The 17,566-nt window shown below is 40.3% G+C and overlaps 1 protein-coding gene across 2 annotated transcripts in view; it reads left to right on the top strand.

Moving 5' to 3' along the window:
* SNAP25 (synaptosome associated protein 25) overlaps positions 1-16,495 on the top strand; it is an 83,871-nt gene extending 67,376 nt beyond the window's left edge. The window contains exons 5-8 of one of the 2 annotated variants that reach the window (XM_007165254.3): positions 2,555-2,672; positions 6,677-6,802; positions 9,675-9,819; positions 15,200-16,495. In XM_007165254.3, the coding sequence (XP_007165316.1) occupies positions 2,555-2,672; positions 6,677-6,802; positions 9,675-9,819; positions 15,200-15,268 (458 nt within the window). In that variant the 3' untranslated portion in view covers positions 15,269-16,495. Of the gene's footprint in view, positions 1-2,262; positions 2,381-2,554; positions 2,673-6,676; positions 6,803-9,674; positions 9,820-15,199 lie in introns of both variants that reach the window. The other variant, XM_007165255.2, reaches the window with a different exon arrangement.
* The last annotated feature ends 1,071 nt before the right edge of the window (positions 16,496-17,566 follow it).

The following is a 17,566-nucleotide window of genomic DNA, read 5'->3' as shown; positions in this document are numbered from 1 at the left end:
CTTAACCACTGGACCCCCAGGGAAGTCCCACAGTATTTTTTTTAATTAAGGATTTGACTTATAATTGTGTATAACGAAACATTCAACCAATATTGAAGCAATAAAATAGTTTTCTGAATCAACTTTTCTGAAAGAACTCCAGAATTCCCCTTTGCTATGATCTTTGCTGAACAAACTGTCAAACCATGGCTGAACCCTGCTCTCAGAAATAGGGATTTGGACCTGCCTGTTTGTTTTTATCTTTTAATTTGAATTCTCTGGTTCAGAAGTTCAACACTTGTGGGCCAGTTCACTTTTATTTATGTTATTTTCTAATCCCTGGAGACACAGTGGGTGGGGATCCTGAAATGTCAGAAAGTTATCTTAGCTGAAAATATTAACTCAAGAGAAATTCCTTAGGAAAGGCAAACACCTGAATGTGTGTCCCCATGCCATAACCTGTGCATATGTCAACTGTCATTAGTTGAGTCCAGCAAGTTTTCCCTCTGAACCCAGATGCTTCAATCTCATGTCAACCCAGCTCTCCAGGAAGCCATTAGCAATTCCTCGATTGGAATTTGGCATCCCTATTCTGTCTGTACTTAACATAGTCCTTGTTTTGAGGATGTTGGGCTCCTTTCCCCCAAACCAATCCCCTCATTTGATAGCTAATTTGATCTACAGACTAATTTATTGCATTCCTTAAAGGAAACTGGAATGAAGTCTTCAGAAAAGTACAGAATTCTCTGGATTGTAAAGAATTGTCATCCATTTGTTTTTTAGCCCCTTTAGAGATTTTTCTTAAGCTATTACTGTACCTATATTTATTCAGCAAAAGTTTGCCAGCACTACACCCTTATTTCCTCTGGCTAGGCTATGCTGGATAAACATTTTGTTTTCCCCTGTCATTTGAAAAGCAGAGCAGAGATAGCAGATTCCTAATAAGCTGAATTCTATTCCTCAGCCCCACAAAAGAGAACATAATAGGCTCTTATTTTCCAAACGGATAGTCTCTCCAGTTTGGGCCACTAGTGAACCTAGCTTAGTTTTCTGGATTGACAATTTCTACTGGAATGACAATTTAATGTGAAATTGTTTTTAAGTGATTATGTATGCCCTTAGACTGGAAATGTATTTACCAGTTTTATTCTAATCATGCCTTCCTTCCCAGAGGCGTAGGCATACATGCATGAAAATATAGATGAAAGGAGGAATAGAAATGTAATCAGGTTTTGTAAATAGACAGCCAAGACATCCCATTGCTGCCTTAATGGTCTTAAAAGCTGTTTTAAAAATCCCTTCATGGAACTTATAGTTTACTCAATTTGATGACACAACTTTTGAAAAATTAATCAAGTTGGTGTATGTTACCCTCGAGACCTAGAAGTATTATTCATTTTTATGGGTATTGATCTATGTCTTAGGTACACTAAGGTCAGCTTTCCTGGCAGTGATGACTTGGTACTGTTTTACATTCCAATCCATCACCTTCCTCCAGAGACCCAGGCATTCATTTTCCCCATGCTCTGCCTGGGGTTGGGGTCTAGCATTTCCCATTGTGGAGAATGGGAAATCAGGGGCAGAGAAGTGAAATGCCTTCCAAAGCTTTCATTACAAGGAAGTCATAGGATAAAAGGAATTTAAATGTTCCACTACGTATAACATTGCTGTGCTGATGTTGCTTTTCTTAGAGCTTGTGTTAGTTGAGTATTCAAAACCAAGAGCTGTCCATGGCCTGCCTTGGACTAGACAGCCACTGCTAGGGGGAAAAAATATATGGTATCCATTGCTAGTTATCACTGTAGCTGTTATTTTTCCCAAAGAAGAAGGTGGATTATTTTCTACCCTTAGCTGGTTGAGGATGCTTAAAAACCAAAAGACTGAGACATGTTAAAGTTGAAGCAGACACTTTCTCTAGTAGCATTACATATGGATGCCTAAAACATAAACTAACATGCTGTTTTCTTTCTCTTGGGTTTCACTGGTGTCTGAGTAAGTGAATATGCTGTGCTGTTTTCCTGGACCCTCAGAATCTAAAAGGCCTACCTACTCCATCCCATCATGTCTGCACTATAAACTATTTGAGCATCATTTTTGTTCATTTCCTTCCACCCCTGGCTGCATAGGGGAGCAACAGCCGACTCCAGCAATGCATCCTCTCAGACAATGCATTGTAATAGCTCTCCTTCTTTTTCAAATTCCGTTTCACATAGACATTTCTCATGTTCTGTTGGAAACCCCCCAAAAATTCATTCCACACTGTCATCCCTTTGTCCTAACCAGAACAACTCGATCGTGTCGAAGAAGGCATGAACCATATCAACCAAGACATGAAGGAGGCTGAGAAAAATTTAAAAGATTTAGGGAAATGCTGTGGCCTTTTCATATGTCCTTGTAACAAGTAGGTACTGGGTACCAGCTCTAATCTGTGGCGTCCAGTTTTCTTTCTTTCTTTTTTTTTTTTTTTTTTTTTCTTTTTTAATGTCAAAGTGAATGTCTGAAGTTTTGTCTTTTTTTTCTTTGTCCTTTTTCATCTGCTTCATTCTGTGGGGATAAAATACTTGTGTTTAATCAGAACAACTGGAACGCATTGAGGAAGGGATGGACCAAATCAATAAGGACATGAAAGAAGCAGAAAAGAATTTGACGGATCTAGGAAAATTCTGCGGGCTTTGTGTGTGTCCCTGTAACAAGTAGGTGCTGCCTGCCTGCCTGAAGCTTTGGTTTCCCAAGGCCCATCTCCAAGCCTTGACGAGCTCATTCCTGCTGGGTGCAAAGGCAGGATGAGTATGTGGCATGCAGAACAGATCAATACCGTCTCCAATGCATTCATCTCATAGCATAGATGATATTAGTGGGAGTTACTGTTGATGCATTAAAAATCAGGCATACTACAGTGAAAGCTTCACTGTCAGCAACTTTTATTGATGAACGTTTCAACATTTTCCAGAAAGTGTACCTCGAGACAGAGACTAATCTCAAGAAAGAGGCGCTTTAGAGAACATAAAATCCCACAAAAGAGGGATTTTATGTTCTCTAAATCCCAAAAGCCAAAATTGCAGATTTAGAAAAGACTGTGGGTAAGTTGGGAAGATGAGAAACACATATCAAGGTTTGATTTTTCAGAAGCAAAAATAACAGTTAATTTGGCCCAAACAAGCATTTCATAAGTTAGAGAGTATGACAGCGATTCACCCTTTCAACTGCCCACCAGTTGCCAAATCGTGTCAGTGGTTAGACCATAGATGCCACAGCTGCACCCAACGCAGAGGCAATGAGTCATTCAACAAGAAGTGCTCAAGCCTTAGCCAAATTGGACCCTTCCCTCTCCAATTCTTCCTCTTGGAAGACCTCCCTGTACACTGGCCGAAATGTTGAAATGTGTAGATTTTGCATGCACAACATCACAAAACATTCAACTGTTAAGGTTCTGCAATGCTTTTTTGGAATGTAGCAGAAATGTGACATGTGGTTATAAAGGTTTGCAACAGAAGGAACCTGAAATAAGGGTTCTGGAAGGTAGACTCCTTTGACTAGCAGTGAAAAAAAAAATGCATGAGCAGATTGTCCAACATGCATTTGGAAAATTAAACCCGTTACCTGATCCCCCTCACCCCTCCCACTTCCCTTTGAACAGAAGCCTTTTTCCTAAAAGCTCTCCTGATCCTAGCTTTTAGAATAGAAATTGATGTCATTTCTAGCTGATTATATGACCATTCACATCCTTTAAACTTTGAGGCTGATTTAAAATATCCCACTTCCTGCTTAGGAGGGGGAGGGGCTCGATTTACAAATAAATTTAAACTTTTTTTTTTTCTTTTTTTTAAGAATGATCTACAGTAAAGCCTGATTAACTGGAATCTAGCTAACTGGAACCCTTGAGTATATTTATACTTTTGCTCCTTTCCACTTTTAGCAAAAAGAGACAAATGAACAAGGAGAGAACAAATCCCATCAAGGATATTAAAGTGTTTCTCTTTAAGGTCAATCTAGGCAGTTTGCATTCTTTCACTCAGTCTCCATTCTATATAACTTCTACATCCAATAGAACCAAACAGTAAGAGCTGAGCTGCAGAGGAAAGGCCATCAGACACATCAAGAGAAACCATAACCAAGGAATGACTTGATCATGTTCAATGCCCTAACACTCTGAGTCAGGAAAGTAGCTCAAGAATCTAACAGATATTCAACCATCACCCTTGAAATAAAATGTACCTCCACGGCCCACTGCCAATTAAGAAAGTCCAATAATTCACCAAAATGACATTGCTGAGGGCTTCCCTGGTGGCGCAGTGGTTGGGAGTCCGCCTGCCAATGCAGGGGACACTGGTTCGAGCCCTGGTCTGGGAGGATCCCACATGCCGTGGAGCAACTGGGCCCGTGAGCCACAATTACTGAGCCTGCGCGTCTGGAGCCTGTGCTCCGCAACAGGAGAGGCCGCGATAGTGAGAGGCCCGTGCACCGCGATGAAGAGTGGCCCCCGCTTGCCGCAAATGGAGAAAGCCCTTGCACAGAAACGAAGACCCAACACACCCAAAAAGAAATAAAGAAATAAATTTTTTTAAAAAAATGACATTGCTAAGCATTCCAGTTAGTCAAGATTTAACTGTATATCCTTTTCAGTGGCCACTTGCCCCCAGGTGAGATGTCTACCTGCTTTGTGATGAATTTCACAGGTACATTTTCCCCATCCATCAACTGCGTGTGGAGAAAAGGTGGAGGCAGGCCCCCTTCCCTCCCTGGGATGGATTCTAATGTTCAGATGAAATGACGACCCCTATGAATTCCACATACCAGTTGGCACTAATTCCTTATTGCACAAGAGACCCTAACTGAGCTTCAAAGCTTGACTGAAGTGTTCCCTATTGTGTGTAAATAATGCTTTAAAAACCATGTGTCACAACGCAGTGGCTGGTGGTGCCCTGGACTCTCTGAGGGCTTCGCCCTGTCTCGGCATGTTTCAAAGGACTATGGTAGATGTCCGGCAGTTATGTGAGTCTATGTGCAGCATTGTGGGTGCAGTGATTCGCCTTCGTTCAGAAACGCAACCTTTCCCACCCCCTTGACTCTGCCAAAGATGGTATACCAGACATTTTACATAGCAGAAAGCATCACAAGGTCCATATAACTTCTGTTAATGTGAGGAGGGAGGAGACGGAGATTTGAAAGAAAAAAAAACAAACAACAAAGCCAGACTCTAAACTCCATTAAATTAGTTTTGGGCTCCTATCCCACTAAGTGGTCCCCTGGCTCTTTAGAGCAGTGAATTCTGACTGCTCTAAGGCTGTGGTATTATACACTAGATTGTGGGAGTTGCTGAAATTCCATTTGTACAATTTTCCAATTTGTCTCCAAGGTTTCTTGGTCCCTAATCTTCAAATATTAGTATTAGAGCCAGTTTTAATAAATGGCTATGGTCCTCCACTAAAAGAAAAAAAAAGGTTAAATTCTGGTGTCATCATAGAAAATGTAAAAATGGGACCAAAGGAAGTTCTGTTCTTGGACTAAAAAGCATGTGGTTTCTACTATGCAAAGAACCTAAAAACATCTTTGATTGCTCAATTACAACACACCCACCAAAATATGCTGCACATGTTTCTATTGGGCACAACAGGTATGCCTGGATTTTAAGTTTTTCTCCAAGGCAGCTCAGTGAAATATGGCCTACGGAGACCACACCAGTTCCAGACCACTCTCCCCCACCACATCCCAGGATAGTTTGAAGTAGGAGTCTGTAACCACTCCCATCCTGCCCCTCAGCCCAACAAAGAAGCTATTGAACTGCGTTTCAAATCCTCATGAAGGCTATTACTGTCCTGCTGGTGCCTTTTTTGAGAATGGTCAACTTCTGGAGTAGTTTGGCTTAAATGAGAATGCTTCACTTTCTACTCATGCCTGTAGCTGGTGCATGAAGAAGATGTAGAGGGATTTCCCTTTTTGGTGCTAGATGGCTTGTTCTCTCTTCTATTTTCCTGCATTCATTTCACTATGCTTCTTTTACTTTTTGTCTCTGTTGACAAAGGTTTGTACATCGATTCTGGATGTATGGTAACTGTTTGGAAGTACCGATATATTATCTAATTCAAATCACTCTAGAGGCAACTCACAGACCATCACGCTTGGCCAACCACCAATCCTTTATGTTCTCCATGCAGAGTGGGAATGCTTGTTTCCACACATGCGTTGGGGGAAAACAATTAAACAGGGAATCTTTGCATGATGGTGTGTAAAAACTTGGTCCAGTATGTTTTTCTTGATGATAGTGTGTTCCTGTGGTGTGATGTACACACTCTACTTGGCAGTCTTGTTTTGTGTCTGTCTGCCAGTATGTTTTTCTGTGTGTTTTGTGTCTCAAAATATAACTGTGTCACTGAAATAGAACTGAATGTCCTCTAACTACCTTAATCCTTGTCTTAAATCCAACTAAACTACAAAAACAAACCAAAACAAGAACAACCCGCGGGCAAAGGTTGCCATCTTGACAATTGCAATTGACTTGATTGGAAATGAAATCCTGAGTAGCTGAGGCATGGTGGTGGCCAACTCTTTGGGTCCAGATTATGATATATCGGTATTCTCTAATGCCTCAAATTAAAACTCATTCGCTTGGTTCAGTTCTTAGCTTGAAGAGGTAACCGTTGTTGTGAGCTTGATGCTCTGCCCCCTTTGCTTGTCACTCACCCTCTTTTTTGCATAGGCTTAAATCAAGCGATGCTTACAAAAAAGCCTGGGGCAATAATCAGGATGGAGTTGTGGCCAGCCAGCCTGCTCGTGTGGTGGATGAACGGGAGCAGATGGCCATCAGTGGTGGCTTCATCCGCAGGTGAGCCTTGTGCAGCCGGCGCTATGTAAGTTATCTACTTTTGAGTGACAAACCACCCCAACCTGAGTGGTTCTTAAAACAACAACTAGGGAGTTCCCTGGTGGTCCAGTGGTTAGGACTCCTTGCTTTCAATCCCTGGTCGGGGAACTAAGATCCTGCAGGCTGCATGTCAAGGCCAAAAAAAAAATCATTTTTTCTACTTCTGAACCTCTATGTTGGCTGAGTAGGTCTTGTGATAGCTTCTCCTGGGCTCACTCATTACACGCACCTGGGTGCGGGATGATCCAGGATGGCCCTATTTGCTTGTCTGGTGGTTGGCTGGGGCTGTGGGTAGGGGACATCCATTCTTTTCTATGTGGCCTCTCCAGCAGGAGAGCCGAGGTTTCTTGCATGGTGGTGGCAGCAACCCAAGGGGCAGACTCTGATGAGAAAGCACTTATCAAGCCTTTGCCCACATTACACTGGACAAAGCAAGTCACGTGACCCCATCCAGCATCAGTGTGGCAGTAAACAGGTGTCTCATTCCGTGAGTTTAATTGGACAGAACTTATGAAAGAGATTATTTACAGAGGTGTGGGCAGGGTCAATAACAAGGAATGGCGAAGCATTTATGAACTAGGAATAGCAGGAAGAATCCTGAAGGGACAGGAGAGAGCTGTCACCAGAACCCAACTGTAGTTATGGCTATGGGCAGGGGCTGTGGGTTGAGATGCAGCCACTGTCAAACCCAACAGGAAACTAGAAAGGGAAATAAATGCCCCAACTCCTCAGTCTCTTGTCCTCCACTCTCTCACTGGCCATTGGACAAAGCCTACTGGAAGGCAGAGTAAGAGAACCTGGGTGATAAGCTTGTAGAGAGGTCAGCCTCTCTGGGCAGAGAGCAAAGAAGCCAGAGAACAGATCTGGGGGTACAAATAGAGAATAATGAGCAGACCTGAATTCTTATTAATCATTTCTTTTGAGATCTGGAAGCAAAAGCTAACTTAAACATCTATTAAAAAATCTCAAGTCACACAGATCTGCCAACTCAGAACTAAGCTCTCGGGCTTCCCTGGTGGCGCAGTGGTTGAGAATCTGCCTGCCAATGCAGGGAACACGGGTTCGAGCCCTGGTCTGGGAAGATCCCACATGCCGCGGAGCAACTAGGCCCGTGAGCCACAATTGCTGAGCCTGCGCGTCTGGAGCCTGTGCTCCGCAACAAGAGAGGCTGCGATAATGAGAGGCCCGCGCACCGTGATGAAGAGTGGCCCCACTTGCCGCAACTAGAGAAAGCCCTCGCACAGAAACGAAGACCCAACACAGCCATAAATAAATAAATAAATAAATAAATAAATAAATAAACCCAAAGTTTAAAAAAAAAAAAAAGAACTAAGCTCTCAAGAGATCAGAAAATAATAAGAACAAATATCCCTGTTGTTAAAAAGAAAAGGAAAAAAGCTATAACTTTTTACAGGTTACTACACTAGGACTCAGCAATGACTAGGGTTGCTGTTTGTACAGCCATCCATACCCAGTCCTTTGTAGCTGAGACTGCCAACCAATAACCCAGATTCAAATGAGTCACTACCATTTGTGTATAAAGGTCTAGATGTCTACCTAGAAATAACAGATGACAATTCTATTCATGTTTCTATTTGCTCCAACGGAAACCAGACCAGGGGTCCTCAATCCTGGCTGCACATTAGAATAACCTGAGCAATTTTTAAAAAGTATCAGTGCCCGGACTTAATCCACACCAACTGAATCAGAATTTCTAGAAATGAGATCCAGGTATCAGTAGTTCTTAAAGCTCCTCAGGTGATTCTAATGTGCAAATAGGGCTGGGAACCCTGGAACCAGAAGTATGCCTTAGCTGCTGAAGATCATTTAAATAAGCTTTTCTACAGAAGAAATCTAGGAAGTTCCCCTTTAATATTATCTGGCCTGGACTGCTTTAAAAACCTTAGAGGGGCAGTCTGCATTGGGATTTACCATGGGGGATGGATTTTAACCCCTCTGAACATATTTTAGCCCATCACCATCTGTTGTAGAAAGATATTAGTTAGCCAGGCATTCTGGAATAAGTACCTACCGTTTACAGTAAAGAGTTAGTGCCTTCTTAACTTTCAAGCTGAGCTATGAAAAAAATGGGAAGACACTTTGGATAAGGCACTTTGAGAGCCAACTCCTTCCTCCCCATTCAAACTGAAACAATAATCTTTTATCACAGTTTTCTTCCTTGAAATCACCCATTCACAATGCCACCAAAAACCCCATAGCATTGAAATCTGAGCAAGTAAAAATCATCTTGAACAAGCAAGCAATCATCTTGCTCCCTTTGGAATTCTTGGGAGCAAACAGGATTAAGGGGAAGACTGTAATTCTCATTACTCTTCCCATTGATGTTGGTCCCAAATGGGGAAGAAGATGAGTGGAGAAATTCTCTGACTTAGTACAGTAGCTTTTATTTCATTCTAAATTTGAGTGTTGGAGATTTTGACTGACATTTCAGAAAGAAAAATACAGTTTCTAACTAGTTCCATTCTCTGACCTGGAATCCTCCCAACTAATCCTCCCAGCTGATTTTACCCTTAAAAAAATGAAAATTGGGATAAACATATGAAGGGAGGAAATGATGTGTTGGTGGAAGCAAGAGAAGAAGATAAATTAATCTATTTAATATGCCTTCTTTAAAAATAGAAATGTAAGTGTTCAATAATGCACTTTAAAACATCATTTTCCAATGTACAAAAGCTAACATGTGTTCTTGTATAGAATAGAAATTTTAAAAGGATAGGATTGATACCTAGAGGTCTACAGGTTTTCCCTAAACTTTGGGTCCTTGGTATTTGAGTTTTTTCCTATCTTCTAAAAACTGCTCTTTGATGCCCAGGGTAACAAATGATGCCCGAGAAAATGAAATGGATGAAAACCTGGAGCAGGTGAGCGGCATCATTGGAAACCTCCGTCACATGGCCCTGGATATGGGCAATGAGATCGATACACAGAACCGCCAGATCGACAGGATCATGGAGAAGGTGAGCATGTGGCATTCAGCAAGTTTCCATTGCTTATCACTTCCTCTGAAATAACCACCGAGGAAGTGCGAAGGGCATAACAAGACCCTCAAACCATGACTTTGGATTCAGGCGTTGGTAGATAGACATTTTCCCCTTAATTTTCTAAGACAAAAATCCAGGAACAGATAAGTAAATAACAGGGTAGAATTTAATCTAGCAGATATTCCTCAGAGGCACCTTTACTTCAGGCATTGTGCTAGGAATCAAAGGACATATTAAGATGAGAAAGACATCATCCCAACTGCCAAGAAGCTCACAGCCTACAGAAGGCAGTGAGCTTCAGGTGAAAATATAATTTGCCAAGAAAGCCACATATCAAATGCTAAATCAGGTTAGATGAGGAAAGATTTCAAGGGTCAGGGAATGGGAAAATCTCCAAAAAAAAGGTTGAATTTGAATTGAGTCTTAAAGGATGGTTAGGAGCTTGTCAAGTGGAGATGATGTAGGAACAGAATCAGGAAATGGGTGAAAGAATAGTTATTTTAGGTTAGCCAGATGATGAATATGAGCTTTGATTTTATAAGTGCCAGAGCTTTAATGACAGTTCAAAAAGGCCCAGATTCCTTTTCCAGTTCAGCAATGCACACGTCCAGATCTCAAAGTAGGGAACATAATCTGATGAAGCTGCGTTTACATAAGGACACCAGGTGTCATGCTAAGACTGAGCCCCCTAGTGTCAACAAGAGGCATAAGGAAGAGTGGAGACAGTAGAATGGAAAAGGGTAGGTTTGGGCTTGAGATTAGGAGGAAACAGAAAGAAACACTGGAAAGCTATTATATAAAGATTTGGGGCACCCAAACCTGGTATTCTACACTATGCAAATCTGATTCAGTCTCTATGTCTTTGTATTCCACCCCCTCCCCAATCAGTAGACTCCTAAATATTGCTTATAATCTCTTAAAGGTGTCCAAATGCCAACAGGGAGAAATAGACACATTATGGGTTTAATGGTAATTGTGCATCTATAATCGATTCTACTTGGCTAATCTTATATTGTGTGAGTTTATTCCTTGGAAGATATTGAAGTTTTGAGCCTGAAACCCTGAGTTTCTTTTCAACAACTCATTCCACTTTGGTAGGGGGAAGAAGGATGGTTTTTGAGATCTCTTGAATCATAAGGCCAAATACTCAGTTTCTTAGTACCTAAGCATCCTCCACTGACTTGAGAAAGGAATGAGTAGACATAAAGGGAACGTTTTGCCCTATTGTGTTCTGTGCACTTTATATTAAAAATATTTGATGGCATAACACTTTGGCTAATCAATATTGAGCTACACAGATGTCAATGTTAGTTGACAAAATACTTGCGCTCTGCCTACTTTACAAGTCATGACATACTTATTACTGTTAAGAGCCTTTGATAAGCTAAAGCTTTTAAAGCTTTTAAAGCAAATCAATAGATTTTCAGAACAATATTGAGAGTTTCATAAAGCACTGGAGCCAACAGAAATGGACCTAACCATATGGCCCACAAAAATGAACTAAGAAATAATTGCTGAACTACCTTCCAACAGGAAAATGATTTTAAAAAAATGAAGAGTAGTCATTTTCTATCAAAGGACCCAATTGACTCAGATGTAGGGAGATAATGTATCTCTAACTCACTTAGAGTCCTAGAAGGAGAAGTTCTACTAAAAAAGAGGGGTCAAATCTTTATTGATAGAGCTGGGCTTAAACAAGCTGTTTTCCTGGAAAGGCAAGTGACATCTTAATTCTGCCACTTTGTATTTCTAGTTCTCTTCTTTAGGAGAATACCTTTCATTCTGGGCCAAGTTTGCTACAAGAGCAAAGACATGTACAGCTATAAGGTTTAATCAAAAGTCAGACAAGTGGATAGGAAATAGTCATTACAGTTTATATCATCCTTGAATGCTGAATTGCTTAAGAAGTAAGGTAGGGGTCTAGTTCCCATTGAGTAACTAGCCTTTTTTCCCCTCAAAATAACAATGTGGATATGATTGAGATAAAACCCATTTCAACTCAGCATTGCTCCAAATGATACATGTTACATGAGCTACACAATTATTAGTAGACTTCTACCTTCTGTGCAAGTTCTTACTTCTGATAAGAGGAAATGGTGTGCAAAGGTCTCCTGCATATCTAAGATTAAATCACACTGTAGAACAAAAGAGAATCTTCTGATGTTTCTCCCATATTCTCTCGTGACCCCAACAGCAATCTTCACCCAACTTCATCAGTCATGATCCTTTCTCATCACTTCAGTTAGCAGTGAAGTTTTGGGAGTCCAAAACAACCCGATTTTCAATACATCCCTATGGACTGTCAAGAAATTACTTTGTCTATTTAAAAACCTTGCTTTCTGGGCTTCCCTGGTGGCGCAGTGGTTGAGAATCTGCCTGCCAATGCAGGGCACACGGGTTCGAGTCCTGGTCTGGGAAGATCCCACATGCCACGGAGCAACTGGGCCCATGAGCCACAATTACTGAGCCTGCACGTCTGGAGCCTGTGCTCCACAACAAGAGAGGCCGCGATAGTGAGAGGCCCGCGCACCGTGATGAAAAGTGGCCCCCACTTGCCACAACTAGAGAAAGCCCTCGCACAGAAACGAAGACCCAACACAGCCATAAATAAAATAAATAAATAAAATTTGACAAAAGAAAATGCTCCCTATTAAAAAAAAAAACAAAAACAAAAAAAAACCCCTTGCTTTCTGATTTAGGATATTTATATATAGACAATCTTCTAAGGTTAAAAAGCTACGATTCTCTTAGAAAACTATTAAAATGGGGCAAGTTTATATCAGATCTTTATGGGAACTGTTGCTAAGGAAACAACTTAGTGATGTTCAAACTTGGACTTAAAGTTGTCAGTGGAAGATGCTATACACACATTGAAATACAGTGAAGTTGAAGCTTTAGCATTGCTCACATTCTCTCATCAACAAGGAAACATGGAATTTGAAAACTAAGATCTTGAGTACCAGCAAGGTTTTCCTGCTCACCAGCTTCAGGACCTGGTTCCTCACCTGAAAGATAATAAGAGAACAGTGCAAATCTGGGGTCAGAACAGGCTGCCATGTGGGGTAGTGAGTATCCACTTCTGGAAGTCTGAGCTGTGGCCTAAAATCTACCTGTCATGGTCTGAAGTTGAGATTTCCAGAGTGTTCAGAAGGGTGAACTAAACAGCTTCTTCTACCTCTCATACTGGCTTTTTTGGTAGGCATCCTGGGTTTCTCACAAGGGCAAATCATGTACCATATCTTGAGTATATTAGCAAGTTTAGGATTCTCTACATAGAAATATGAAAGTTGGAATGGGATATATTGCATAAATAAAGTCCTAAAAAGCATATAAATAGAATAAACACAGACACATTCTCCAAATACCAGGAAGACATCTAAAATAAGATTATCTCAGGAGTTTTTTCTAAAAGCACTACTGTTATATAATATAATAAAGATATGGCACTTTTGTATTGTATGGGCTTGAATTTTGATATGCTTCAGAAATAATTCAGGTGGACATCACAGATGGTTGTTAAAGATAGGTCTGTTCCAGCTCCTCCCAGATCCTTTGAGGATATCCAAAGAGTAACCTCATGCTCTACTTCAAAATATCCTCTTGTACCATCATGTGAAGACTTGCCAGTGCATTCTTAATGTAAGAAATCCTAGAATGTTTGCCTCCAGAAATGCTATCCATTTTTAAATGGATGATTTTTCTCATTTGAACAGTTCTCAAAGTTAAATCTGGAAAAATAGAATAATCCACTCTTCAGGAGCATTTCACATTCGTCTGAGCCTCTAATTTTCCTTTGTACCAAAGTGTCATTATTTCTGTAGCTGAAGAGGGAATACTTAAGAGCCAAGTAAAATTGGAGAGAATACCCATTTCCCAAATTAGGAACCTAAGGTCAAAAAAATGAATCTATAGATCAAGGCAATCAAGGAAAATTAGTGTTCTATCTTATCTGTTTTGAAGTCAACTCTTAATTATCCAAACAGATGGTGGGGAACCATTGCCAGATAATTCAGAATTATGAATAATCTAGAATTATTTTTTATTTTAACTTGGCAAATTTCTATTTGAATATTGATAACTCTAGTGTCCTGGGAATTCACAATTAAACTGAATAAAGAAGACACAACTTGGTGGAGATTGGAAAGCACCAAGCACAGTCATAAATGCAAAATCAGTAACCGTTGAGTAAATACTGGTTGATATAAAAACAATCCAGTTTCCCTACATTGCCTCTCAGCTTCCTTCCCCTCTTCCCAGGCTGGAGAGGGACAGACAACATTACTAATCATAATAGAGCAAAACAACAGCCTAAAAAGAATTTTTGTCTTCCCTTCTACTTGCTGACTCATACATTTCTCAGTGGTGTCAGGAATAGTTTATTTTCTGGAGTTTAAAGGTATATCCAGGTAGCAGACCTGGGTTTCATGATGCATGCAGAGCAAAAGGTAACTCAAGCAGTGAAGCGGTCAGTCAGGGCACAAAATGATAGTAAATGTTCCCCTGCTAAAACAAACCAGTTATAACTCATAAGAGTAAGTCTTCAGAAATGGGGCTAAAAAATTATTAAACATCCTTAAAAGCAAACCACGTTTTCACCCAATAACAATAATTACAAGATAAGATATGTTGAGCCCTTAATTTTTGCAAAATCTTATTCTAAGCATATTATGTGTATAAACTCATTTCATCCTCATAGCAAACTTAAATAGTAAAATGACTAACATAGTGACTACCAGTGTGGACGCTGACTCCAGGGTGCTGGCCTTCTGACTCTGGTTTCCTCATTTACTAGTTCTGTGACATTAGACAAATTGCCTAAATCCCCTTTGCTTAGTTTCCTCACTTGGAAAAAGGAGCTAATAACAGGATATACCTCATAGTTGATGTCAGTCTTGATGTTGTCAAAGTTGAATGAGTGGAACTGTGCTCATTAGCAGTGTTCTTTATTATCCCCAGCTTATAAATGAGAAAGCTGAGGCCCTGAAATGTTAAGTAATTTTCCCAAAGTGGCACTGCTAATAACTGTACAAATGGCAGGAATTCAACTCAATCCAACAGATGTGAATGCCTGCCATAGAAGTCACTGGGTGTCATTCCAGAAGAGAAAGATAAATGATATAACTCTGCTCTCCATAGTAGGGAAAAGAGTCACGAGAACTAAGATCAAGCTTCTGTGATCCTGTCCAAGTCCAGCCATAAGCAATGGTTCTGGGAACACAAAAGAAGGCATGGTTCATTCTGATCAGGGAAGTCTCAAGATGCCTTCACCCAACAGGAGGAATTTGAACTAGACCCAGAAGGATGAATGGAACGTGAATGGGTAAACGGAGTTCTGTTTTCTTTCCCCTTTCTCCAGGCTGATTCCAACAAAACCAGAATTGACGAGGCCAACCAACGTGCAACAAAGATGCTGGGGAGTGGTTAAATGTGCCCACCTGTGTCCTCTTCCAAATGCTGTCGGGCAAGATGGCACCTTCATGCTTTTCTCATGGTATTACCTAGTAGGTCTGCACACATGCACACATCAGTCCGCCCCCATTGTGAATGTTGTCTTGTGTCATCCATCAGCCCAACAATACTATGTGTCTTTTGTTCTTTCTGGGTCTCTTTTTTCCCAAAGGCTGTATATAGTGGTCATTTGGTGGCTCTAACTCCCTATGTAAGATGTCCTGGGTTTCATTTTTTCCTTTTCTCTCCTCAGTGGCGTTTACTGAATGACAACGATTTAGGAATGCTCAATGTGCTGTTGATTCTTTCAATACACAGTATTGTTCTTGTAAAACTGTGACATTCCACAGAGCTACTGCCACTGTCCTTTCTTTGGGTGTCAGGCTCTGAAACTCTCAAAATTTGCTGTCTTTGGTTCCTCATGGATGTCATCTGTCTTTATGATTTCATGATTAGACAATGTGGAATTACATAACAGGCATTGCACTCAAAGTGATGTGATTTATGCATTTATGCATGAGAACTAAATAGATTTTTAGATTCCTACTTAAACAAAATATTTCCATGACAGTAGCATACTGATGAGAAAACACACACATAAAACAACAGCAACAACAGCAAAACAACAACAAAGCATGCTCAGTATTGAGACACTGTCAAGATTAAGTTATACCAGCAAAACTGCAATAGTGTCACTTTCTTTCTGTCAATATTTAGACTTATTAATCATAATCATCCTTTTTTTAAAAAAAATTTTTTTAAAAAGATGGGTTAAACACGCTCACCATTTAACCATTTCCAGCAAAATATATGTTTGGCTGAAACTATGTCAAATGGATGTAATATAGGGTTTGTTTGCTGCTTTTGAAGGCTCTGTTTTGGAGAAAGCAACCTTGCTGTGAAACAGTGTGGAGATGTAAATTTTATAAGGCTGACTCTTATTAATCACCATTTCCCCTGTGATTTGTTATCAGTACAATTCTCTGTTGCTTAATCTAGAGCTATGCACACCAAATTGCTGAGATGTTTAGTAGCTGATAAAGAAACCTTTAAAAAATAATATAAATGAATGAAATATAGATAAACTGTGAGATAAATATCATTACAGCATGTAATATTAAATTCCCCCTTGTCTCCTCTGTCAGTTTGTGATGTGATTGACATTTTGTAGCTAGTTTAAAATTATTAAAAATTATAGACTCCAGATGTCTGTTTTAATTTCTTCACGGACCCCCGTCTGAGTTTGCACTCACATGAGAAGAAGAAATCTGGCTACTATCCCATTGCTCCTAAGAAGCCAATTCTGTGTGCTGAAGACACTGAATGGAAAAAGCAAAGGTGTCCCTTCTAGACACGATCCAATGACAGCTGAAACTTGGCTTGATTTTTATAATCTGTTTCAGAAATGCTTGTGTGTAGATTCAGTGTTGTCTGTGGGGGAAATGTAGTTCAACCAGAAGGCATAGAAAAAAGTTCCACGGGAAAAATATCTGTGGTACTCAGACTTGGCCATACATTGATTGAGGTATATCAGGTGTCAATCAACTCTCATCTTCCTCTCTCCAGTATCCCCACCAAACTTAGCCCTCCACAACCACCACTACTGCTGCCCCCACTTTATTTAACAGCTTTATTGACGTGTCATAAAATTCACCCATTTAAAATGTATAATCCAATAGTTTTTAGTATATTCACAGAGTTGTGCAATCTAATTTTAGACTATTTTTATCATCCCAAAAAGAAACCCCACACCTATTAATAAAATCACTCCCATTCTACTTCCCTCAGCCATAGACAACCACTCATTTAAGTTCTGTCTATAGACTTGCCTATTCTGAACATTTCCTATAAATGGAATTATACAATATAATGGTGATCCTTTGTGACTGGCTTCTTTTATTTAGCATCATGTTTTCAATGTTCATCCATGTTGTAGCATCTAACAGAGCTTCATTCCTTTTTATGGCCAAATAATATCCATTGTATGGAAAACACATTTTGTTTATCCATTCATCCACTGATGGCCATTTGCATTGCTTTCACTTTTGGGCTATGATGAGTTATGCTCCTATGAACATTCATGCTCAAGTTTTTGTGCAGACATAAGTTTTCATTGCTCTTGACATTACCACCTTCACCACCATCATTGCCTCTGCCACCAACACTTCTCCCACCATCACCTCCACCATCACCTATACCCTCATACCTCCACCATGACCACTGCTTCGACTACCACCACCTTGACCTTTCCACTGCCTCTGCCACCTCTCTAACC

Source organism: Balaenoptera acutorostrata, chromosome 15 (genome assembly GCF_949987535.1).
Source record: "Balaenoptera acutorostrata chromosome 15, mBalAcu1.1, whole genome shotgun sequence".
Taxonomy (NCBI): Eukaryota; Metazoa; Chordata; class Mammalia; order Artiodactyla; family Balaenopteridae; genus Balaenoptera; species Balaenoptera acutorostrata.
The sequence above is the reverse complement of the archived record's forward strand: the minus strand, read 5'-3'. Positions and strand labels throughout refer to the sequence as shown.